The sequence below is a fragment of the Strix aluco genome, chromosome 1 (genome assembly GCF_031877795.1).
Source record: "Strix aluco isolate bStrAlu1 chromosome 1, bStrAlu1.hap1, whole genome shotgun sequence".
In the NCBI taxonomy this organism is placed as follows: Eukaryota; Metazoa; Chordata; class Aves; order Strigiformes; family Strigidae; genus Strix; species Strix aluco.
In genome coordinates this window covers 150,115,724-150,142,596 of record NC_133931.1, presented here as the reverse complement: position 1 = coordinate 150,142,596, position 26,873 = coordinate 150,115,724, and the positions used below count along the sequence as shown (strand labels likewise).

The window sequence follows — 26,873 nt, the reverse complement described above, 5'->3', positions numbered from 1 at the left end:
TGTAGAGGACAATTCCTGCTTGCAACAAGGGTTTAAAAGCCAGGCAGAGGATGCTGACAGTCACTTGGCAGGACACAGGCTATCTCAAAAGGACTATTAAAATATACACATAAAACAAAAGAAAAAATAGGATTTAATTATTCTTTCCCAGTGTGATACGTTCCTGAGAAGCTGGCAAACAAGTGCTCCAGAAATTTTCTGATGCGAGCTCCCACAGACAATCATGCAAAATGCCACCTGCCAGGCTGCTTGGAACAAGTCCCTCCCACCACTCAATAGTCCTGGAGATGGTCTGACTCTGTGGCTTTTCAGCCACTTTTTTTTCTGTGTGTGCTACTCTAACCTGCTCCCCATTCTTCTAGGCTACACCTCCAGACCACCTTGTTTTCCACTGTGTTGAGCAAGGGGTGGTCCATTTAAGACAAGTGCAATCCGTAAGTCTCAACTCTTGACAGCCCTGGTGGTAGCCTGTCCTTCGCAAGAAACACACCCAAGCCAGAGTGGAGTTGAGCCTCTTCAGAAATGTTTCTATTCTTGGGTATGGTTTTTGAGGGTGAGTTTGGGCTGTAAGCAACAGAAAATAACAGTAGCGTAAATTGCTGTGCCTCTATTAAAGCCGCTATCACACCTGAGAAGTCCCGTTGCGTAGGGAACTGTATTACCACACAACCTGCACCTCCTGCTCCAACTCCTCACGCACACAAGCTGCTAAGTGCTCCTTTCGGTCCTTCTTTGTCCTCACACATGTCGGTAGGCAACCCTGCCACAGCAGCTGGCTGCTCCTTGCACTCTGCCTAATTAAAAGGAGAGATGAAACTGCAGCCAGAGGAAATCCTCTAGATGATGCATCTCCGTAAGCACGGCCAAGCCTGGCAGCAGTGAGTTCGAGACCAGCTTGCTGCAGGCATCCTGCACTGCCCCCAGAGGGTTTTGGATCCCAGCGAGTTCTCTTCTTCCAGGACAGTGGGGCCAGACAGCACCGCCAAGCTTAATGTATTTGCTTTGGGAGCAAAAACAAATGATGCAATGGTGGAAGGTGCAAGTCTCTTGCACAACACAACTTGTCAAAAGGAGCCCCGTGAGCTTGCCTGAGGAATAAGCTGTTTTGGAAATACGGTAATGCAGCTCCAGCCCTGCCTTCCTGAGCATGTCTGAGGTGCAGCCTCAGCCCCTGTGCAGGGAGAGCCTGCATTCGCTACAGGATGAAACTTTAAGCAATGCCAGGCAAGCATTCCTTCTGATCAATTAAAAAGTAGCATTGACAGAGAAAAGTCCTGCCAGGATTTCTTGAAATGTGAAGGCTGGAGGCTGTGTGAGACAACACTTGTGTGAAGCAAGGGAAACAAACAGCCCGTGGGACAGAGGAGGATGGGGGGCAACAAATGGAAAGGGCCTGCAGAGCACTGATGGCCAAGTTATTAAAAGGAAAGAAAATTCACTGTGGGAAGATGCTAGCACTCCAGAGTGGTTCTTGAGGTAGTATGAATCAGCATGACATTACTGTGCCCCATTTATGACAGCTGCAGGCTGGGCCACGCACTCTCAATGCTGCATCCTCCAGAAGAGGAGGAATTCAGGTATAGCAGTGAGGTATATACCTCTGGTATAGACACTCTTTCACTGGGCAGGTGTTGGGGGCAAATGGCAACATCACCGTCACAACGTCAGTGTTCAGCTATCTCAGAATTTGAAAAGGAAAAATCCTTTAGTTTTGTTTCCATCTCATAAAGTCCTCATAGCACTGATGAGGAAGATGGAACCTGAACGCACATTTTTGGAAAGCACATTTAATTATCTTCTGGAAAAAGTGAGTCTCTGAATGCAAGAGATTGCTTCATGACAGAGTTAAGAGCACGGAAACCCACATATACAATACTTCATTGCTCTGTAGCCAATTTTGTTGATTAGAATCATTAGGATATGAGAAGAAAATAGTTAATGTGCTGTAACCACTCTGCAAACGTTAGGAAATCTACAATCATATGAAACTAATTTTAAATGAAATGGGAAGGTCTACAAATTAGGTGCAAAGGATTGCTACAAAAGGCACTGAGAAAGGCAGGCAGGCAAGCAACACCCAGACCAATACCCCACCCACAACAAAGGGTGGTTAAAAGAACACAGGCAGCTCACACACCCAAAGAAAATTACTTCTGAGAACAGATGCAAAACGAATGCTGACTAAATTTCAGCCTTCTTGAGGCTCACTCAATACCGACTTCACTGGGTGCCAATGTTACCACTCTTGCAACAGCCAAGGATGGCCACTGGCCACAGGGCTACCTTCAACTTGAATGGATGGGGGGGACACGAGATTGCTGCAAAACCCTTCCGTGAGTGGGAGCTAATGAGCCAGTGAGGTCCTGGGGAGCTACAGGTCCTGGCAGCTTCCCTAAAGAGCCTGCTCACACATCTGTCGCCTCTTTACAAAGTTCTTCTCGCATCAGCTCTGACGTACCTGGCATGTGATGTGCAGCCAGGTGGTGCCTTTTGGGGCACACCTCAGATACTTCAGCAAGAAGCCCATTTTATCCTAAGTAAACAACAGCAGGAGTATTCACGTGCCCCTTTAAAATATCAAGGCAAAAATTGGCAAGGCAAAAAAACCCACAAAAAAACCAAGGCAAAAGGTGGTAAGGCTACAATGGCAAAGCACAGACTTTGGGATTGTTGTCCTGGTTTTTTTCCCCCCCTTTAAATCATAAACATGTTTGAAAACACAGTGAGACATAATGAAAATTAATATACAGAAGTAGCACTTGCCTGAAGGTTCAATGTTGTACTGTGGCATTCCACTCATTTTTCAACCCTCCTGTTTCTTGTCTGATTTGTACAGCAATGTTTTTCTCCCCCTCTCCCTAGAACTCATATTACAATCCTGCCTTGAGATGCTCATCTATCAGCCCATCACTCAGAAAGCAAGCCATTTATCCTACTGTTCAAACATCCATCCTGACCTCAGGAGGACGGTGGGGACTAGGGAGAGAGAGGAGAAAGAAGCACTTTTCCTGTTGCTTTAACACTGGTTATAAACTATGAAGGATGCTAATATCTATCAGGCAAACATCTGGCGCTCCTGCCCCTTTTTCCTCTCTTCCCCAAGAGTACTTTCGACACAGAGCTGTTTTTCAGAGACAGCGACATTTAGAGTCTCCACCTAAAGGAGAACTGTTCAGGATCAGGTCCTAAGCAGTCAGTGTGTTACCCCAGCAACAAAGCCAGATTCTGATCTTGGGGAAAATGAGTGTAAACCTAGAACAAACTACTCCCCTCACTGGAGCAACAGAGGTGCGAGTGTTGTCAGCCCGACCCCTGCCATGCGCTCTGTCCAGCCCAGTGCCATGGCACCCACCTACCTGTCCCCTGCCTGACTCTGCTCCCTCCCAGAAAGCTTCCCTTTGCCACCACCTGCCTATTACGTAGCAAAGCATGCACCTGTTTGCAGCCATTATCGACAGATTATTCTGATCAAACACCAAAAAAAGGATTTTCTGGAGCAGATTGCTGTAAGTGCAATCTCTCCCCCATCAGATCTTCCAAACCATCCCCTTCTTTTCCAACAGACCCATACGTAACTCACAAAATGAAAATATCTTAAACCACAGCAAATTATCTTACCCACTCCATCCCTTCTATCGCCCATCTGCTTCTCCAGCCTTTTGCTATTGGGGTGCAGTAAACTCTGATTTTAAATGTGAAGCTGACGCTGCAGTCTCATTCTCTTCAGCCAAAATACAAAAAATAAAAAGCAACCCATATAGACATTTCATCACAGCAATAGATAAATCTATCACAATAACAATTTTGACAAATAAAAAGCAAAAAAATATCGAGGAGGTTTACAGCAGTTTAATGAAGGCTCTCGTACCAAATCTTGAACTCGAAGTTACAGTCAGTTATTGAAAAAAATAACTTACAATAAAAAAGCTGATGAGAATTGCCCACCTAGCCACGGAATTAACTGTGGTTTAATGCTGTGCTTAAATACACACCACACAATAGAAACAAATTTAAATCACGACCAAGGTACACACAATTCACTTCCGTTCTGTTTTCAATTACATGTATTCAGCATGTAATTCAACCTCTGGAAGTTACTCTGAAGAACACAGAGGTTTTTTGTTTGTTTTTTTTTTTTTTTAATTTTTTTAAACACTCTACTGGAAATAAATACCATTTAAAGAATACACGTGGAGTGCAATAAAATGGACACTTAGGCACTGGTACAGTCTAGTCGTCTTCAGCCCTCTACAAACTACAAGACAAGAAGTTTTAAACCACAGATGGAGTGGAGAGCAGGGTGGAGCTGTACAGGTAGCACAACAGATTATGTACTACACAAGAGCACATCTGCAAAAGGTCCCAGGAGATTTTTGTTGAAGATGCAGCGTATCCACACCAGGTATATCGTGAAGGGCTTAATGTTTTCTGAGAAGGTGTGATTCTGATGGGACAATATGTAAGGCATGTAAGTGTTTTCCCCTTGCTCTTGTATCCACACTTCATATTTCACTTCTCTGACCTTGAGATACTTCAGGTTCCAGGGGATCTGCCAGGACACAGCAAGTTTAGCTTCGCTCGTGCCCTGGACAGAGGCTTGACACTTGGCATCCCTCACTTTGCCAGGGTAGAGGCTACCAGACCACTTCTGCTTCTTGGGTCCAGGCTTTGACTTCACAGTCTGCCTGATCACATGGATGAGAGACGGGATGTTCACCTTCGTGTCCTGGTAGGCACGGAACAGCCACTCGGGGTTGCGGCAGCAGAGGTGCCGCGGCACCTCCGTGCTCTTAATGATGCGCTCTTGCTCAGCTTTGTCCAGATGAGCAATCCCGCCCTGATCCCAGGGTCTGTCCGGGTAGGTAACGGTGTCTTCCCTGTCAGTGTTCTGCCAGGCGATGTACTGCAGGTCCATGCCAGGAAGGGTTGCCAGGGTTTTGTAAGGGGTATAGTGTTCAGGGTTGATCGCATAAGGAAAGAGCTCCACCACCGTGGCACCTCTTGGCAGAAAGAGAGACAAGACTAATTGCGCCCCATGCATGCTGACCAGCATGGACGCATTGCCGATCAACCGCACAATATCAGGAAACGAATGCTCCTCCAGAGAGATGGTAATGGTCTTCATCTGAAACTCCTGAGCGAGAGCCAGGATTAGTTCTGCCTCATTTAGGATAAGTCTGTTGATTGTTCGACTGAACACTACGATGTACTCCTCACTGGAGCTTTCCTCCAAGCTGACATTCAGCTTCTGCATCATGAATTTGGTGAACTGCCTGATCTCGTTGCCAGAAACCAAGATGTTAGCCTTCGGCCCTTGTGGCTGGACAAATCCGTACTGGTACCAGGTTGTGATTTTGGACAGTCCCACATACGATTTGGTAAAGCAGAGGAGCCTGCCCAGGGTTTTAAGCTGCTCCCTGAGGAGCGGCTGCTTGTTACTCAGTAACTTGTAGAGGTCAAAGTGGACACCTTCGCTCCACCCTTCCATGAAGAAGAGCCGTGCCTCCAGATCTAAATCGGAGAACTGCTGCATGGTGTAATAAATGGGGAGGAGGTCGTCATGAAAGACATGCATCAGGTTGTCGGGGTTGAACCTGTTAGCGATCAGCGCCACATCAGGCACGAAGACTGGCTTTGGCATAAATTTCAGCGCAGCAGCTGGCAGCTCCACAAAGTTGAAGTACTGGGTGTTGTGATCCTCCACTGAGGAGAGGTCAAGCAGAGCCGGCTGGAACCTCCGGGAGCCCAGGTTGGGCAGCATGACCGAGGAGTTGCTGTGGAAGTAGACAAACTCCTCAGCCTCAGTAGAGTAGCAGAGGGACTCAAAGCGGCAGATGCGGTCGGTGTGCATCCTGCCAGTGCACACCATCCTGGTACCGTCCTCCACCAGTGCCTGGAGAGCTGCATGGTAGTCAATCTGAACCTGAGAGAGTTCCTGAGACTGACGCGTGAGGACCAACTCCTCTTCGACCACGAAGACATGCTCTCGCAGTTTGATGTATTTCCACAGCACAGCAGCGAGGACAGACACGAGCAGGGCATTAAACACAGCTGCTATGTTCATTCTGTAGTTAGATCCTAGCAAGATGACAGGTGGGGAATGCAATGGAGAGGGAACACATCATTAACACTCCTTGACATGGTGAGGGCAAAGACCTGTGGAAAATAAAACAAGAAAGGAACCATTTAAACATCAGGTTTACAGCTCCACCATAAATCACATTTTATGGACTATTCAAAGAGAGTTTAGGCTTCTTTCAGTAGTTTTTCCCCCTTCCAGGGAACAAGGGAAAAGAAGAAAAGAGTGCCAAAGCACTACCCAAAACTCTAAAAAAAATAAAGCAAACAGAACTGGGAGCTGCTCTACAGGAAGGCTTCCTCTCTCATTTTCATTTCTACCTCTTTGGAGAAGAAAAAGTAAAAGAGTTTGAGGATGAAGCTTTGTCAGAAAAAATGGTATGTTTCCTGGGACTTTGGCTCACTGCTTTTTGTAGACCACTCCAACAGTGAGGGGAAAGAGAGCACTGCAATCACTGGGCCACTCACACAGGGCTTGGGAGACCTAGTTCCTTCTCCTGACCTGCCATAGGCTTTTGGCATGGCTGCGAGTACCCAACTCTGCCTCTCACCTTTACCGTGCAGTCAATAATAGTACAAGGAGTATTGCCAAGTATAGATTTTGCTACACTCCGTTCCAATATGAAACATGAACTGGTGAACATAACATTCAATTTAATTTTATTGGGGGGCTAGGGAGAGGACTTGCAGATCTACGGACTGCCTTGTGGGAGATTTCCAAGTCACTCGGTCGTTTCTTTGGCTGCAATCTGGGATCAAAGGCTTCTTCTTCCAAAAGAAATATTGGCATGGGAGAGAGGTCTGCTCTTTAGGCGAGGAACTGATGTTTCATTAAAGCAATCAGACCTTCATTTAGTGAGTCTGACTTGCACCATCATTGCCAACCCTTACATAAATGGGAAGGTAATACATTTGAAGTGTTTCTAGTGTTGGTATTCTCCCATCCCAACCTGAGAATCTTTTCTGTGCTGTTCCAAGGCCTCCCTGTTTCTTTTTCTGTTATGGAAGAGATCATGACACTGTTGTCTTTCTATGTAGAAACACTACTGGCTTATATCAGAGTATTGATTATATTTTCAACTGTGAACTTCAATTGAGATATTGATTCACCTATAGTATTTATGGGCTCCAATTTTCATTATGCATCAAGGTTCACTGCTAGTCAGGCTGTAAATAATTGCAGCCATGACTTGTGGGGAACTTTCGGAAGGGAAATTTCTGATTGGTGTATACCCGAATACACTGTTTCTAGCTGCAGTTTTTAAAGGTGGCAATTTCAACTCCCTTTGATGCAAGTTTGCAGGGAGGGAAAAAAAAGCAATGTCTCTAGCACATGGTCTGACATCCCAAGCAATAGTCCCTCAGCAGAGACACTTGTTCTTATATGGCAGAGTGGAGGAAGATAGCAAGGCATATTTAGGACCAATGCAAACACCTCCTCTACCACCAAGGGAGTTCTTTTCAGAACAGGTATTGCACCCTAAAAGCTTGATCCTGCAATGTGGTTCACACAACTTGGAACTGAATGGAGAATCATTCATGGAATTCAATGAAGTTAGAAAGGATCCCTACAGCTCGTGAGATCCCAACAGCCTGCGGGATCCTGGTCTTAGGAAGAACTGAAGGTACGTGGGAAACTGAATAATGCCAAAGAACCAAGTGCTAGCTGTAAGCCACAGCACAGATTCAAGAGGTCACCTCCGGGGATCTGAGCAACAAATTCATTTCGATTTCAGAGCAGCTCTAGCTACTCAAATGAAACAGAAATGAAGTCCACCTCCTTTGGCAAGTGGTCTGAAAAACTGCCTCATTTAGCAACTCCCTAAAAGCAAGCAGCAAATTAAAAAGGTGTTTTGACTTCAACTGTGGAAAAGGAAATGGGAATGGACCCAGACTGGTCATTTAATTACCAGGGCAGGATCAGCTCTCCCTAAGCCACTCCCAAAAGATGCTTATCTATCTCATTCTTAATACTAATTAGTCTCTTCAGCCAGCCTCTAGCAATAAAGGCATGAAGGGCTGTGATAAACTTTCCTAACGCTCAGCCTTTGTTTCCACCACAGCAATTTAGACCTGGTCTTGTCCCAGGTGCCACAGATACCCTGCACAGAAGGATGACGACTGTCACATCACCTCTCAATCATTCCTTCTCTATAACAGGGGATGACTGCTGCTCCTGAGGGCTTTGCAAGTCTCAACCATGGCTGTTTCACGGACAGCCTTGAATGGAAATCTACTAGGGACAGCCGTACATCACTCAGGCTCTGCTAATGCAACGAAAACAGTTTTCAGGAAAAGAAATTTTTGATGGGGACAGATCTTAAGTTATTTTGTTGGTACCTGACTTCCAAAGCTTCATGTTACTTCTTCACTATATTTGAAAGACTTCTAATGATATAATCCAACTCTCCACATAATCTCCCCAGTACAGACCTCTCATCTTGTGAGCACAGCTTTAAATGACTTCAGCAGCACCACCAAGGAAAGGACCGAGCCCAAGCAGCCATGTGCAAAGCCTGCTAGTCAGTATGTGAAGGAGAACTTTAACAATCATGTCCTCTGCCACAAGCACACACTTCAAATGAAGACCAGTCTGCAGGCATTGTGAAAGTTAACTACTGCAGGTCAGAACAAAGCACCTACAAGTTCAACGGAGTCAATGCAAGTTGCAAGAACTTGGCAGAGGGGGAAAACCACATGGCCTCTTTATTATTCCAGTACAGCGGGGAGAGTGTGTATGTGTGGGTGTTTCAAAGGCATCAGAAGCCAGCAGTCCATAAAAACACCACTGATACCAGCTGCATTTCACAGGCATCTCAGTGGTGGAGAGCTCTGCCGACCATTACAAACTCCTTGAGCTGAACAGGCCTCCTTGGAAACAGCCAGTTCTAATGTTTCACCCCTGACTGATTTGTTCTCTCCTCTTCAGCCCCAAGGGAAGGGCATGAGAGGCACTTCAGAGATGCAGCCTGATGGATGCATCCAGAGTTCGGAGGTTAGCAATTTTCATTTCAGACTCTGCTACAGCAATACCCACTAAATGGCTACAAATGAACAACTCAGCTTTTTAATAAAAATCACCTGCAAGGCCCTCCTCCATCTCTTCCCTCACTGCAGCTCTTACCCTTCCCTGCACTTAGCTGAAGTGGGTGCATGTGCTTTAGCCAACCAGGTGTCAGGAATGAATGTTAAAAGCTAGCAAGGCTAAAGGAATCCATCTTCGTTCCTGTTCCTCATTGCCAGTTCGTACATCCTGGTTCATACTGCTTGGCTGAAAGTTGCTTTTGATGGAAGTGAACAAGGGGATGTGGACAAGAAGGGGTGTCGCAGGCAGAACTGAAAGGAGAATTTCACAGGTACTCAGGGAACTGTCTTAATTCTTTGCCTGCTTTCCCACATTTTATCATCCACTTTTTTTTTTTTAATCTGACACTTTCAGTGAACACAAACCTTAGAAAACGAAAATCTTTGGTCCTTCAGGGAGTGACAGAACACAAATAGTAACAAACCATCCCACTGTTTGCTTTTACATACCCAGGAGAGGCTGCACAAAAGTGGTAAAGGCAAGCAATCAATCCCCATGTCCCCTGGTTCCTCAGTCCCCCAAGCCAAGATCAGTCACTAAGCGTTGTCAGCAGCAGAAGTCCTGGGATGGGAAACTTTCCCAGGAGGCAGCCAGTAACTCTGAAATAGGTGAAAACATTTAGTCTTCCACCAGAAAAGAGCTGCTTCACAATAAAAGAAACTTTTATTATTAAATCTCCCTCCCAAAATGGGTCTAGAACTGCCACTTCCCTCCCACAGTGTCATCGGAAAACACTTAAAAACTGCAGAAGTCTCATGCACTTGCAGAAGTCTCAGGCCAGACACACTACTACTTTCCTTAAGAGCAGAGTCCTCTGTGCTGTTTCTTTCTAGGTACAGGTTGGCATCTAGGCTGTTCACACCCCCAGTTGCCCACAGACTATTTCCTCCCCATCCTTAACACACTTAGCCGCCCTCTCACTTCCCAGTGACACTGGGATAACTACAGCTTTGCTCCACATGAGCAACGCGTCCCAGTTACCAAGGAAATTGCATGGACTGACATTTTTTTTACTCTCTGCTTTGATGAAATGCTAAAGCACCATCCTTCAGCAACAGAAGATGCGACAGCTGAGACTAGAGCCTAGCCAGAAGAGACATGCACATAAAAGCAGCACAGAGCTTCTGGCTGCCAAGCTGGCAGAGGGCAACGATGCCCCACAGGAGGGGAGAGGACGTGCCCTTGAGGACTCCTGACAGGATCAGGCTGCAGGGGAGGAGTGGGAGCGAGAGACAAGCAGCAGATCTCCCCGGCAGCAATGCTGATGGGGCAGCGGGGCAGCTGACTTACAGTGCCGTACGGTCAAAGATGGGGAGCTCAACAAACACACTGGCATAGGGGCAGCTCAAGACTTGGCGATGGAAGTAAGAGCATGTCCTGAGGCTTGCAGCTCAACCACAATGGATGCCACTCCAGAGGCTAAGAGCCTGTGGGAGGGACCCTTATTTTTGATCGGCTCATCTTTGCTCTTTTTCCAAAAGACATCACAGGCATGAAAGGCTTACCCCATTCTCTTCCCCTGTCCTCACTCACTTAGCAAAAGGGTCACAGCTTCATCCTCTCAGCCCAGCTCCTGCTTCTCTAACTAGCACTGACTACTGTGAGCAGGTAAGGCCTTCAGGAGCATGCATCTGGTGTGTCCAGCAGGCACTCCTGGCAGAGACATTGAGCATCTTGCAGGTCTGTAGTACTCTCACAAAAGTTTGGACACAGTAGCGCCTTCTGCCTGTTAGCTGCCGGTCACCTGACGTTTTAAACATTTCAACCATCCTCAGGAAGTGGGAGAGCAACAGGAAGCATAGATGGAGACACTGTTCTTCATCTCTTGTTAACAAGTCGAGGAGATCAGAGTGGGTGGGATGGGAAAGATGAATTTCTACTAATAGGCAGTTGGCATAAAGGACTGTTTGGATTCATTTAAGAGACGAGTTCTGTTGTTCTTTTTTTAATTGTGAGGCTAGGGTAGGATGAATCACTACTTCAAAGCTATTAATATGATGTACAATGTTTTAAATCTCCATTAAAAAATTACAATCTAGGTAAGAAATTGGGAAAAAAGCTACAGAGCCCACACAATAAAAAACAAAGACACAAACATACACTACTAAGACCCCCAAAGGAAAAAACCACAAGCTTGATTAGGGAGAACAAGGATCACTGGAGTGAACAGCACACCTGAAGGGGGACCACCTAGTCCTGCAGGTATTAACAAAATCAGAAGTGTTGGTTTCGTCTACTTAGGCCTTGCCAAGCTTTTGTTACCAACTGCCCAAGCACCTTCCAAGCCAATGCTGAGTTTTCCAAAGACACAGCAGGCTAAAAAACCTCACAAAATGGAAAAAAAAGCACAAAAGACACACATTTCCAGAGAGCATCACCACTCTGTGCACAGAGAGAAGTGACTCCACACGGAGGCCAACTTGGGTTCAGCCCAGCTGACCAGCTCCCGTGCAGAGCCTGCCAGTCGTGGCAGCGGTGTCCAAGCAGAACCATCTCCGCAGTTCCCAGCGACATGGCACAACTTGGAGTGGACTGGGGCTGCTCCTGCCACAGGACAGGGAAGGAGTCGGGGCAGAGCCGCATGGGCGGGAAACGGGAAGGGGACCCTGACCCTTCTTGTTTCAGCAACACAGTGGGAGGGGTGGGAACAGATACTCCCTCCTCGAGGGCATCTTCCCTGTTAGCACTCCATACGCCAGGATCCATCTCTTGCTACATTGGCTTTCCAGGACCAGTACAGGAAAAGAAAAGTGTGCAAACATGGCATTTCACATTCTCCCTGCAAAATGTCTTCTGTTCTTTCTCCCATCCCTGATGCAAGAGGCTTAGCTAAGGATGCAGTATATGTAACACATGCAGTTTTAAATACCTACTTCATTCATGCTCAAAGCAGAAGTTGCTAGAAGGCAACTTTCCCGATTGGAAGGAGGGGGAGTTAGGATTCAGCAGCCAAGAACTGGCTTTTATTCTCATTTCTGTCGCAGATTCCTGCAGAACTACAAGCAAGTCAGTCCCCACAGCCCAAAAGGCTGTTATCATCTTATTCACTGTATTTATTTAATGAGAGAGATATATATATCTTTTGCAGTACATATCACATTAAAGAGAAGATGGTACACTGAATGATTGAAATACTGGAACATTTTCTTTGTAAAAAGCAGTGAAGTGTAGAAGTGCTGACTTTTTAAACAGGAAAAGAGCAGATTCTCAAAGGGAGCAAACCCAGCAGTTAAAGATACAAATATCATTAATGAAGCCAGATACAAAGAGGGGATAGGAAAAATAAGAATACCTTAACCCTGTAGTCTCAAGTAGAATTTTCTAAATAGAACTTTATTTAGAAAAAATAAAATCAAAATATAACATATTTTTAAACAAACAACTGTCTCACAAAAACCTTAGGTATCTATAGACAGTTGTGATCAAAATTAGGTTTGTCTTTAGTTTTTATGGTTTAGCATTAGTGAGGAATAGAAAGCAAAACCGCAAATCTTTCTATACAAGTCTGCAACCAAGGAGTCTCTGTGCAATGGTTCCTACTGCAAACGTACATTCAATATGAACAGGAGAATGTTGGTGGCTACTGGACACCTACCAGTTGTGCTTATGGACAGAAAACTCTAAGTTTTCTTCCATTTAATTTCAGAGTCTGAGAGAGCTGGGACGATAAGAGATCCAACCTGACTTTCATGCTGATTAGCAGCCACTGATTTAGTATTTGTTGATACTGCTATCTTGATCTACAAAAGAACAGGTGAAAAAAAATTCCAACACTAAGCAGTCAACACATATAAGCAAGCCACAAAACAGAGCTCAAAGTATGAAACTAAAAATAATACTTTTCGGGCTTTTAAGATCCATATTTCCAAGATCTCTTTTCCATCCAGAATGACATGGAATATGAAGTCCTTTCCCCAAACAAAAACTAACCCTGATCTCCAGAAAATTCCCCTAAACAAGATGCATTTCTGATAAACAAGCTTGAGGTGGGAGATATAAGAAAAATGAGCTGAAAAAGAAAAAGTATTTCTCTCAGACCTCAAGTCTTCACCTTCTGTCAGTCCCAAGCCTTAAGATGAAAACCCAAGGTGAGTACCTTGTCTCCTAACCAGGATTAGACAGAGGGGGAAGCTTAACAGACAGAGTTCATTCCAGCTGACCTTTGTTCACCTGAGTATCCCATCAAAACCTATCAGGTTATACTGGCATTAGCAGCACTGTCATGTGAGTAAAAAACCTCTCCCTTTGCCTGCTCTCTTGCTTTTAGTCTGTAAGCAAGATAGCTTTGTCAGAAACAAAAATGTGCCAGAGAGCAGCAGGTTTATCTTACTTCAGTGGTCTACCTAAAGCAAAGGCAGAGCAGGGGTGGCTGAAAGGAAAACCTACTAATGTTGCAAAAGTGAATTTAAAAGAATATTAAGAAAAATCCCAAAGTACTGAACAAGATGAGCTTCAGCCACTCCAGCTATGCCTTTGGGCTTTAGCTGCCATTTGTTATTCTCTGTATTTTATCCATCCTTTCTTTCTCCATTCTCCGACGGGAAGAGTACCTGTGTTATTTGGATACTGGGACTGGTGCTTAGCAGCATCTACAGCCTGAGCTCTCCCCGCTTCCCATCAGCATGGTGCCTGAGACCGCTCCTGTGTGCTGCAAATTCTAAGCAGGAGCCGAAATTGTTCGGAGCACAGCACAGCCAATAAGAACAGTGAAAATCCCTCCTTGGTTACCACAGGCTCTACATTAGCATGGTTTTGCATGGGGTAAAAAAAAAAGTAATCCCAAAGCAGCACCTGTCCAGTAAGAAATACATTTCTGAAAACCTACAGAATTTAGTCCAGATCAAAGATGTTTTCCCCGTGAGACTTTTGTTTAAAAATGATAAAGCAAACCACCAGTCAAACAAAGAGGAACTACAAAGACCTGAGATTACAAATGAACTACTGAGCTCCTTCCCACACATGCACAGCTGTGGAGGAGACGTTCAGCGTGAAGTTGCAGGGGGAAGCAAGGAGATAGCATCAAAAACCATACTAACCCCCCCACCCCGCTCCCCCTGAAGTACACCGCAGCCAGGAGTGACAACAAAACTGAATTCAGAGCCGTATGTGATCAGCACAGCAAACAGAGCACAGTTACAATAACACCCAGCAAAGAAACACAGTAATTCAGAGCATCTGCAACCTTTTTAATCTTGGGAGTACTATCACTGCTAGGTTAGTGTTTCAGCACATGCAGGCATACCTGGCGTTGCTAAATAACAGGAAATGCTATCCAGTGCCTCTCTTTCACAGGAGAAAGAAAAAAGAAGACACCTTAAAGCTATGCTTTGCCGGGGGATAAACACTCTCCAGTCCTCTTCTTTCCCCACTACCATAAAGAAAAAATCGTGTCTAACAGCTCTCAGCACAGTAACCCGTGCACCATCTGCAGACTGAACTACCTTTCTCCCCCAGGTCTGAGCATGCTCCGTCTGTCGGCAGTGTCCTATCGCTCCAGCTGGCTCACCTCAATTTGTTAGCCTCCCAGAGGTCAGCCTTGCATGCAGGATGATTTGCTGCAGTATTCCTGCAAATCCCCAGTGGGCGGCCACACTGAAACAAACACCATCGTGCTGTTTCACAAAGCTGAGCATGTCCTGGGAGACAGCAAACTGGTTTGGGGGGGATGCATTTTAGAAATCCTGCTTTTGAATATCATCAATGCCACTACTACTCCAAACACTTCACACAAAAGAACAAAACAATAGGAGAAAAAGGAAAAAAGTGCCCCTTGCTAGAGGACATGAAAGCCATTCAGCATGCTTTCTAGCAATTCCCTTGGCACCGGGAAAGCGACTTCCCAGCTGGGATGGTCAGTCAGCAAATGGCTTGGTATTGAACAAGGCTGTGAGTGCCTTCCTTCAGAGATCCAGGGAACCATATTTTCAAAATGAAGTTGTCTTTTACGGTAGAAACAAGTAATTCCTAAAGGCACAAAAATGAGCCAGGAGCTTGTAAGAGAGTCTCTTACTGCGAACAAGCTGAAGGTCACGGAGGCGAAAGTGTCTTACACCAACCTTTTCAGCAGAGCTTGAACCTGTCAGCTTCCTGAAGATGGCAAACCAGGCGGTACTGACCGGGAACATTTCAAGTCCTAATCCCGCAACTGGATCTACATGCGGGATCAGAAGAGCAGCCCCGTTCTGCCCATGGCACTCACCAAAAGGCTCATGGCAGGAAGTCACACCAGTGAACACAGTTATTAGGAGGGAGAGTACGTTCCCTGCAGGAACATACTTGCAGATAGATCGCAAACAAACACATAGGGCTCGCTGCAAATGTGTTGTCTGTATATTTGCAGGATACATCTTGTTGATAATCTAGGAGGCTTCTTCAAGTGAGACCTAACAAGCGAAATAAGAATGATGAAAAAGAGGAAAAGTTCTCCAACACCCATGTGTACACACATGTCTACAGATTTAAACTAGAGTAGACTCAGTTGGAAGGGACCTACAACAATCATCTCATCCAGCTGTCATACAGATAGGTCTCAGATGAAGAGCAGCCATTTTACATAAGGAAAAAGAGAAAAGAATCCCTAGATTTTTGCACATGGCATGACTTATCATCACTGCCAAAATGAAGAAGTTCAAATGGCTCTGCACTAAAAAATGAAATTAGGTAAGATATGGGGTACTCAAAACTCTAATCTAGGAGAGTCTGGCACAAGGGTTAGCATGGCACCGAAACTCTGGCTCTAAATATGCATCACAGACAAGCTGGTGTCTCCAGCTTCTTACCCTCCCCAAATCATGTTGGAAATCACCTAAGGGAGGGGATAAATGGATTTACAGCACTTGTGGTGGTTCACTGCACTAAGGAGTCACACTGCCTGGCTGGTTACTGTTGACCACGTCTGCACTAACTCTGTCCATGAACACCCCCTGCCTACTGTGGGACCCCAGCCCTGAGAAACTACCTGTTTCCATGCAGAAGGCAACGCAGCCCTGCCAAATTAATCTGCAGTGGCAGGCTGAAGCGTTTACAGGGCAGTGAGGGGCAATACATTTTGAATCACAGTAGCAATAGACCACAATACCAAGTACCCTGACCTTACTGAAGTCAGGACTCCCCTGCAGGAGTCCCCTTCGTGGGGACAACCTGCAATCAAGGATGGCACTTGGGTATCTCCTCCTCCCTCCCAGGACACGGATCCGCTGCCTCAAGACAAGCATGTCCCTCCATCCAGCTTCTCCTGCCTGCTGCAGCAGAAGTAGCGCTTTCTCTGATACAAGACAAAGACGGGGTAGTCCTAAGGCAGAGGTCTGGCAGAATTGGGAGGCACAAAGCAGCCCCAGGAATATCGTGACTTGTCCAGTACAGGACACAAGACTGCTAGCTTGAATACAGCCACTGTCAGAGCTGAGAAATGTGGGTGTCATTCAGCATCACACATGCTTAGAATCACAGTAATACCACAGAATTTATAACCTTGGGTTTCTGACTGACAGCTAAAAGCCAAATACAAAAGAAAAATAAGCTGAAAGAAACAAAGAATAAACCCAAATAACATTCTGCAAAATCAACAAAAGGTTCTTGACAAAGCTAGACCTTTGAAAATGAGCCTGCCAACATGATCAATAAACACAACTGTTGTACCTACTAAACTAGGGCATCCCAGAAGTAAATCAGACATTTTCTCATCTCCTGCTCTGGAATGCTGCTTCTACACCTCTGCCTTCCTGTTACAGAACAAGCAAAATGGTTCTGGCCCATGTGGAAACATTAAAAACTACTAGGATTGATAGGAAAGGTGCCATCTACCTCAGTATCCTCCTTTCCAGGCCTGTGCCACCTCTTTCCACCAACTCAAGGTGGACTTTGAACTACAGCATGAGCCTATGCCTGTCCTGAGAGAATCTCAAAGGGACACTGGTCAGACACAGCTGCTTGGAGTAAATAAATTTTTAAAAAAGAGCAAACAGAAGAGATCCCCTCCTTGGCAGGCCCAGCCACTGTCCCTAGCCTGTCCTGTCGGGACTAAGGATATCCAGAGTCACCCTTCTCTACCTAGCTCATCTCATTGCCCTCTGAATGCAAAGGTGCTGTCTCGTGTGGGACAAGTCAGATGTTTTTCCTCAGAATTTTCAAAGTTAATGAGTGGAGTTAGATTTGTAGCCAACTTCACTGGAGAAAACACATCTTGACTCTGTAGAGCACTTCGGAAAGCTCTACTGCATGACCTAGCTTTCACCGATGCTAATGGGAGCCTTTCCACTGACTTCAGAGACCTTCAGCTCCAGTTACGGACTTTATCAGTGGGACCCTGATAACCCAGAGATACCACGCTGGGCTCCTTGTCTTAGCTAAGCTTTGATTTTAATGGAGAAGAAAGTACAACATTTAAAGACTGGTCTTCTATTTATGAATAAGCTTCTTCTCTACCCCTGGAATGAGGTATACACATAGATTTCACAGGTACAATTTATCCCATGGAGCTGGATGGTTTAATCCCAATCCTGAAGAGGGTGCTATTGTCAGTCTGCCACATCACAAAGTACCTGAACAAAACTGCATCATTAAAGGGGGGAAAAAACCATAATCATATATATCCAGCAACTCTGAAATAACAACTGTCTATTACTACTGCAGTGTAAGGAACAAAGTGTGGCAGTCCCAAGCTCTTCTCAAACAGCCAGCACCACCAGCCTACTGCAAGTCGATGAGGTTTGCATCGGTTGTCTTGGCTGAGAACTAAGAGTTTGATAAATATTTAACACCCCTCATAAAGTTGCAGCCTCTAAAAACAGCACCACAAAAGAAAAACAGTTAACATTTTCAGAACTGCTAAAAAGCAGTACAACACAAACAAAACTCATCAAGCTAGCAAAGAAGTCTGAATAGATCCCTCTTGGTTTAGGACTAGCGAAGAGCAGGTAAATCGTTATTTACTGAATCTTTGCCTTGAATGTATATGTTGCAGGGGTGCCTGCGTCACTCTGAGTCACAGCATTTATTATTTATAGTCCCAGAAGTATGCTCTATAAGCAATTGTTCTTCCTGCAGTGCTTTTGAACCAAAAGTGCATCTCAGTTTGAGACCACAAAAAAATTTCATGCCTGAACTGACGAAAAAAAAGTCCCTGTATTGATAAATACATAAGGAGACAAAGCAAGCACTGGGTTTCTGGACACCAGGGTCAGGACTCCACACACAGAGGATGGCATTTTGATTCTGCAGAAGTTAACACTAAAACTGATGTCAAAAGGACCAGGACTTCAGCCAAATATTGAAAATTCCTACACAAGAATATACTTTGAGAGGGTAAAAGGTAATTTTTGAAGAGTATCTCAATGGTCAAACCCCACTTTGCTCAACTGCTTCAAGTATGACATACTCCCAGGCTTAAGAGGTGTAGGATGCAAGTTTTACATTAGTATAGTTTTACAAAGGTGCAAGTACGATCAAACACATTTTACACACACACAGGTTACACGTCTCTACATCAACCTGACAAATTCATAGATATTTATTCTCTTCCACAGATATGTGCATATTTTATGCATATAAAATATATACTTGTTACGGAAAAGCACACTAGCTATCCAAATTTGTCATATGCTGAACTATTCACTCTTAACAATCCCTCCACCCCCATTAGAAACTGCCCTAGCAGCACTGCAGGGACATATTGGCCTGCTCCTGCAGCTGTATGCCATGTCTGTTCAGATGACCAGCATGGGAGAGCCGCCTGCTAGCTCCCAAGGCAGGAGGTGGCTTCAGTAGCTGTTCTGACTCAAGCTAGGTGTCACTTCTGCTCTTTCAGGTTCCCATTTTGTCACCAGTAATGACAGGTCAGCAGGGTGACACAGATAAACCAATTCCCTCTCCTACAGCTATGCCAACTGCGTACCTGCAAATGTATTTAGTGCCAGTGTGTCTGTAAAGGAAGCTCATAAGAGCAGCTTGCTAAATAAATGATATTCACCTAGAGTGACATGAGAAACCAAGGGTAAAACACTGCCTGTGAGACCCCTGCATATTGTTCGTGGCTCATGGCCTCACCGTGGTGCTGCTCACAGCCCACTAGTTGTTAACTACTTTGGCCCAGGTGGCAGTAAGATCATCTGTCCTCTCTCAGACAACACTTTAATATTAGGCCTTTATCACCACAACATCTCCTGAAGGAGCACATCTCCCATTTTACAGATTAAAAGACTGAAACTGTCAAAGGGATCTGGGTAGGACACACCACACCAGCAGCCACAAATCTGGTAGCAGCTTCCTGTGAAAAACCCACCAACAATCAAACCCTCTTGTGTACCCCAAGGTTGTATTCATCTCCACAGGCTCCAGGGCTGAAGACAGGAGCCAGGGCCTCCAAGATCACATGTGACAGTTTACACATGATAAAGGACAGAGAGGATGAAGTTATCATCTCTGTCACTGTTGCTCTGACAGAGCTGCTGGTGGAGCAGACACAACCCTGACATGCTCTGCTCCCCGCACACCTTCCTGCCATCTTCTATCCCCATCCACACTTGCTGTGCAGAGGGCCATGGGGCCTCCTGCATGCCTGGGAGATCCCCTGCAGCCACAACTTAGCCTGAAGGTGGAGGCCCTGTCAGCAGTGACTTGTCCTGAGAAGGGTGGAGGAGAGGAAGAATGCCCTTTTTTCCTGTATGTTGACACAAACAGGGTAGTCATAACCAGCAAGTCTCATAGACATCTTAGGAAATTAAGATGCTAATACCACAGCAAAATACAGCTGTTGAAAGAAAAAACATCTCTGAATGTGAACATCATAGGGGCGCCAAGGTATGTAAAAAGAAATAACAGAAATATGAAGCTTGCATTTTAGGCTAAACAATGGAACTGTCTGGCACTTTGACTGATCTGTAGGGGTGAACAGCTAGTAAGTGTGTGGAAGTATCTGAAGGACAGGGCTTAAGATGTCCAAGCTTTTCACTGCTTTCACTGCATTATGCACCCATTTGCAAGTGGGCTGCAGTTGTTGCAGAACTGATGAGAACATCTCAGTTCACGAGCAGGATTACAGCAGGAGTGTTCCCTGCAGCTGCCTTTGCCCTAAGCTTCCACTTTCTGGTATGTTCAGAGACTTTGCGCTTTCCTAAAAACCCTGGAGAACCAAAATCTACAAACCAAAGTCCTAGTACTTCATGGAAAGAACTCCACAAGGTAGCAGCAGCAGCGCCTACAATCTTGATCAAAATAGCAGTTTCGATCCAAGCTGGAGCGTGTGCTTCAATTAGCCGGTCTCTGACAAATGCCTGGAGGTACCTAGCACAGCAGCATGACAGGAATGTAGTTCAGAGCCAAGGTAAAGGAGAATTTAAATCAAATCAGGGGAAATAAAAAGGTTTACTGCCATTTTGAGTCCCAAAATTGTAAACAGATTGTTTTACCTCCAACGCCCCCTTCAGCCACACCTGTACACCACAGCCCCACATTTTAAAGGGATGCAGCCAGCATAAAACCCAACCCTATTCATATGATAGTAGTATAATACTAACAACTGATAGAAGCACAGTATTACTGGACAAACCCCCCCTCTAGTGTAACCACTTAGACTGATGTTAAGGGAGCACAAAACATCCATGTTCTGGGTTGGCAGCATATCCCAGGGGTGCTAATATTCACATGAGAATTCAGAACAAAGCATAAGGTCTCATGAGTCATCTAAAATAACTTATACTGGAGAAAAAAAAACAAAACAAAAAAAAAGGTGTTTCCTGACAGCATATGCCATAGGACTGAAAAATGTCTGCTGGCCAATTTAAACACTTCTTAAAACTGTTTTTCGATTAGTACTTAAAATACCCTAGTCTGATTTTCCCTGTGGAAAAGAACAATTCTTACTTTGTCTCTCATCTGATTACAGTATCATCAGAGGGCCCAGCAGAGCAGCAGTAACACATGGCTGTGGGCCAGGCATTTACTGTTTCAAATGCTGCTCTGAGGGCTACTGCTGCTACTGACAGGGGAAAGAGAAGAAAGCAATATGAATCATCTTTCTCAGCTTCAACATGAACCACTGCACGCAATAGGGAAAGTGTGATGAATACACCGAGTTACTTGTACAAAACCATTCCAACTCCTCCAGGTGTCATATGCAACAATTTACAGTTCAATAGCTAGAAAGAACTTCTTCATGCCCTTGGCAGCTTGAAAATTCATGGAAGGACTATTGAATCTAGGCATATTTATCAAGGGCACAGCAGCAAGAGGAAGAAGTTCAAGTCTGACTTGAGGGTTGGGGTTTTATTTGTATAAGACTTGCTGTTATATTTATTTGAATAGTAATAAAAAATAAGGTGGTTAATTTTTGCCCCATAAATCCCACCAATAAATCAAAGCATCATTTCCCTACCACCCTCCTTTCTCACCCCATCTCTGTGGAGGTTACAATAGCCCCATAAATAGCTGATGTGACGTTTAATACACACAAGAAGGTGAAAGTTTCAGAGAAAAAGCAGAAAGTATCTGTTGGGAGAGAAACATCTGCAAACCCACTGACATAGTTGCTGTCACTGGTGGCCCTTCGACGATGGGAAATTCCTTACCCAACCCTGCTGCAGCAGCTCATTTCTCTTCCCTTCCTTCCCACTGGCAAGATCTGCTGCCTCAGTTGAGTCAAATGCTGAGTCAAGTATTTAGCAACAAGAATCTCTTCAAATAACTGAAGCGTAACCTGAATGTCACCGAGAGAAGAGCAACATCAGCCCAATAAAGCAGCTCCCATATAAAACAGCTCCATTTAAAAACACCTGCCCCCATTCATTTATGTACAGCTCTGGATCCATGTGCAGGTATTGGCAAAGCCAAGAAGGGAGTGGTCTTTCAGCTACTTTACACAGTATTTCAAGACATCAAGGGCACTACAGGCAGTATTCTACAACAAGATGTGCTTCTCCACCTCTAGCCTTCTGCCAGAATTGCTGCTGATGCAGCCATTCCCCACTGAAGCCATCTAGCCATCATGAAAGCCCTGCATCATGAAAACCCAAGCACAGGCAGGGTTGGAGCAGGTCTGAACCCTCTCACTTGCAAAGAATTACCAAGATAAGCCACAGTAAAAACATATGTGCTGTCACACCCATCATCCTCAAAGAGGAAGGTTCTTGTGACCTTGGAGAAAAGACAAGACTAAAATATACATATATATCGGCCATAGGCAGTGAGACCCATCCCAAACCTGGAGGGGTCAGAGAGGGAGGACATACATCATCCCAGACAGAATCTTCCTGCCTTGGCTCATCCAGCTCCACCCTCTCCATGGCAGAACAATGTGCTTAACAACCTGCCCTGGAAGCTGACAGGAACAGTCTGCTGAGGTAACCACCCTTCTTCCCAGGCAAAGGGATTAAAGCTTCAGCCACAAAAAGCTCCTCTTGCAACTATGATGACTCAAATCTGCACCTCTATTAATGCAGCAGGTATCTGAAAGGAGAAAACACCCAAGTCAGAGGCTGAGGACTGACTAGAAAACAGCCATCTTGCTAGATGACTTAAGGTTACACAAAATAACCACCATGTTTTTACCATCAAGGTGATGAAATACACTAAAATAAAAATTAAAATATACTAGAATAAAACCCCTCTTCTCTAATTTGTTTGAATATATTCAATGCTTAAAGACAAGCATGTACCTAGGAGCCCTGTGTTCCAATGGGACAAAGATATGCACATAAATTAAGCAAGGACTAGAGAACTTTTTGTATAATAACTTGACTTTGTGACCTCTGTGCTAAATATATATCGGTATATAATACGCATGCATGACTACTAAAAAAATCATATAGAAGATTAAAATTAATATACAGAATATATATATTTCTGTTAAGTTTGTACCTGCGTTAAAAGATGATTAATCAGTGGCTTTATAAATCTAAAGAAATTAATTTCAATAAGCTGCTAGCTTTCCAGCTTTCGTTTTATACCTTTGGCACAATTGTAACACAGTCAGAAGCCAAGAAGCTGCAAAGCCATATATAAATGCATGTGAAGCTGTCCCAGATAACCTTACAGGAGAAGAGAAGGGGAAAGCAACTCCAATCTTCATTTTCTATTAACTCTCAGGTCTCTGCATGAACATGAGTAATAACCTAAGTAGCAAAGAACAAACAGCCAGAAGCAAGGAGCAGGGGTAAGAACAAATCATTAAAAAGTGATAAGCACCAAGGGCCCTAACTTAGCTAAAGGCAGTAAAAATGCACACGCCCAGAAAAACACCTCATGTCTCCTCAAAATGAATCTGGTCATATAGTTTTAGTGCTGAGTGACCGCCTCAGCGTGACACCAGAGTGTCTATTAAAAAGAAGAGTATTTCATCTGTTGTGCTTAGAGGTCTGATAACCTGTTTTCCCAGGTGTGTCTCTCCCTCCATCTAAAAGAGGAGTCTACACAGCAAATTAATCTTTGTGCACCTTTTTATTTGCCACCCCTCTTCCTCTTTCTTCTCTCCATTCCTCCCATCCATTGTGAAAGATAAGCGGGAAAACATTTAAATAAAAATTGAAATAAATTCACAACAGCAAGAACAGTCTGAGTCTGATTTGGCTCACACAAGTGAGCTTATGATATGGTCAGTCAGTGCAAAAAAAAAAAGTTCATGAAACTGGTGCCACACAGTTCTGGAGAGGACTTTTTCTCCACAGGGGTATGGGGGAAAGGCTCATCTGTCCGGGGAACAAACACTGGAAACTAATCTTGTCAGTGCAAAGGGATTTCAATCCACAAACCATCAACATCCCACTCAATTTACATTACAGATGGCCAGCTGGGAGAGGGGAAACCAACAGCAAACTATGATACAAAGCAATTCACAGCTACCTCATTCCCGGTGCATCAAAGGTTCATCAGTGGCTGCCCCAGCAATGGACTGTGGTCATCCAGTAACTACATTTGACTGCTTGCCAGAAGCAAATGCAAAACCCATCACATCCAGGAAATCGTTACCCATACCAAGAGAGTGCAGAGGAGGGAGTGCAGTCCCTACGCTTCAAACTAAGGAGGGCTTTTTTGGGGACAAAAGAAGGGAAGGAGCCAGATGGCTTCAAATTCCTTCAGGGCATTTGTGATTTCCAAGCCAAGGTATTTTACACAGACTGTGCTTAGATGTTTCATTGGTCACCAGTGATCCAGCATTCACGTACAGCTTAAAACTACACACAAGTTTCTGAGCTTAAAGAAATCAGGGTCTAAACTCTTCATTGGGTACCACTTCTAGAACAAAACATGTTCACACTAGTACACCACTGAAGGGAACTGAACTGTCAAGAATACGTATTATTCAGAGAGCAGTATGCAAAAGTGGGCCCTAAAACATAATGAATTAAATTTTATCTCCAAAAGCAATGAAAAACTCACAGCACGGCTTTGAGAAGACTGTAGCAGAAACACCCCAAACATGCTGGTTCTGAAGACCAAGGCTCTGAGAAGGGAGAGCAAAGCTTATTTTTCAATGCCAGCCACAAGACTTCATAAAGGAATATTTTAAAAACTATATGGTCTACTGATTACTGTATCAGAAAGCATAACTAGACGAATAAGAAAGATCTGTGTGCAAGCCCACTTCATGTAAGAGGTACATATAGCACGACTAGGAAACTCATTACATTACTTGGCTTCATGCAGGCATGGTCCTAGCATCTACACAGCTCTAAGATGAAGAAAGAGATGGTTCTCTGGAACAGAAATAGCCTATGCCAAATTTACACAACAAGGGCTTCCAGTCAAGGATGTAAATCCCATAATTCAGCTCCTCAAGCAACAAAGAAGTAGGCAGATCAGACTTTAGAGACATCTTTTCCTGCTAATTACATGATAAGTTTAAAACAGAGATTGTATCGCACCCATTGTCTCTCAAGAGCAAAAATACATGTGTAATCAAATTGTTAAATTAAGCCAGTAAAAAGATGGAAAGGAAATTAACACCATATACAGAGAAATCTTTGCAACTAAAAAACGAAACCATTTTTACTAAGAATTACATTTTCTTAGTTGAACTTTGGCTGGATGGTACAAAACCCACTTTTTCACAAATACAAAAAACCCCCTTCTATTATCATATAAACTCTTATTCCTCTCATCTTTAAACGCCATCTCCATATATGCCATCTCCACACAAGAACCAAGCAATCCTTGTTTAACATCAAAATGCCCCTTGGCCCCTTTTTACACACATGTGACCTTCAGAACATCTAGCAGCTGAAGGGGCTCCTGGACGCAACTGTGCCAAGTCCAGCTGTCAGTAATTATCTAGATCTCTCCTGCAGTTTTATAAGGCAGAGTCAAAGGTCAGGGGAGAGGAGGATACTTGCATGTGTGTTTTGAAAGGAAAAGGCAAAATATTTTACAATGGAAAAAGGAAAAGTCAGTTGGTTCAGATGTAAGAACTCTGCAGCACAGCCTCTCATAGGTATGACAAAGCAAGCTTTGGCCTGTGAGACAGTCAAATGGCAATGAAAGCTGCAGGCAGGATGGGAAAAGTTAGTAAAACTTTTCAGCTGTCGGTGGAAAAAGCTTTAAGAGCCAAAGGGGCAAATTACTGAGCCCTTCACTTACAAAGCATTCCTAAGGAAAACTTCCAAGTCCAAACAGCCAACTATACTTAAACTAAGGTGTGTCTCTTCTCAAACATAAAGCAATCCAAGAGAATATAGAAGATGTAGGACTGAAATAAAGGGAAGGAAAAAAAGAAACAAGTAGGAAGGGAATAAAGAACAAAAGGAAGACACACTTGGACAAAGGATGTACAGCAGAAGAATGTGCAACCTTCAAAGACTGCTCCAGAGAAAAAAAGACCAGACTGGGAGATTATCTTTTTGATCTGTGTTTATCAGTAAAGCACCAAGGAATTCCCAGTCATGAGCCTAAGACCTCATTGCACTGTATGAAGTAAACAAAGTCACTTAAAACACAGGAGATGTGAGAATTGCAGTGCCAGCTACAATGCTGTGGGATCAGTTGGAGGTAATTCAATGAAAACGAATGATGCTATAAAATCAGTACATCAGGAAAACTCAGCCCCCATCTCTTGTTCAAAGTCTCAAGGATGCAAGAGGGATGACATCTAATTCAGCACCAAAAAACCCAATGAAGACATTTCCATCTGTACACAAAAATTATGTCTCCCCTCCCAGTTAGAATGCAAGCTCAAATCCAGCAGGAAGGGGATAAACAACTTCACACCACCAGGAGCACGTGGACATCACCCAGAGCAGAGAATACGCTGCGTCCTCAGAAAGCACAGACGCCATCAAATTCAAAGGAGCAAGAAACAGAATGAAAATGAACTAAAGCAGAGGAAAGAGAACAGAGCCAAAAAGAGTGCTTCCACTAAAGGACAACCAGAATAACAACCAGATGAAGAAAAGACCTACACCACTCTGCCTACCGCATACTGCCATCAGCAGCCAAAAAAACCCCAGTCCTCCTTTAGCCGCTTTTCCAAGCAGTTTCTTTCTTGGGCTGGCAGAGAGCAAGCCAGCATACACAGCTTTGGTCCAAAGTCTTTTACACTGGACAGGAGGGAAAGGAGTTGAACTGTAAATTATTGAAAATTTCCACGTATTTCCCTGTTTGCAAGGAAGGAAAAGTTATGCACTCCCTTGTAACGTCCTCAGTGTCTTCTAATGCTTCAGGCCTTCTAGGCAGAGGCACCACCCTACTGTACCACCTACTACAGACGAGGTGTTCTGCTCATGGT

At 44.4% G+C, this 26,873-nt stretch overlaps 1 protein-coding gene across 8 annotated transcripts in view; it reads right to left on the bottom strand.

The window, feature by feature from the left end:
* Window positions 1–3,834: 3,834 nt before the first annotated feature.
* POMGNT2 (protein O-linked mannose N-acetylglucosaminyltransferase 2 (beta 1,4-)) overlaps window positions 3,835–26,873 on the bottom strand; it is a 32,882-nt gene continuing 9,843 nt past the window's right edge. For 4 of the 8 annotated variants that reach the window (XM_074839588.1, XM_074839607.1, XM_074839597.1 and 1 more), the window contains 2 exons: window positions 9,613–9,762; window positions 3,835–6,156 (listed from right to left, as the gene is read on the bottom strand). In XM_074839588.1, coding sequence (XP_074695689.1) covers window positions 4,328–6,064 — 1,737 coding nt within the window. In that variant the 5' untranslated portion in view covers window positions 6,065–6,156; window positions 9,613–9,762 and the 3' untranslated portion in view covers window positions 3,835–4,327. Of the gene's footprint in view, window positions 6,157–9,612; window positions 9,763–14,405; window positions 14,530–21,726; window positions 21,916–26,873 lie in introns of those variants that run through there. The other 4 variants (XM_074839615.1, XM_074839637.1, XM_074839629.1 and 1 more) reach the window with 3 other exon arrangements.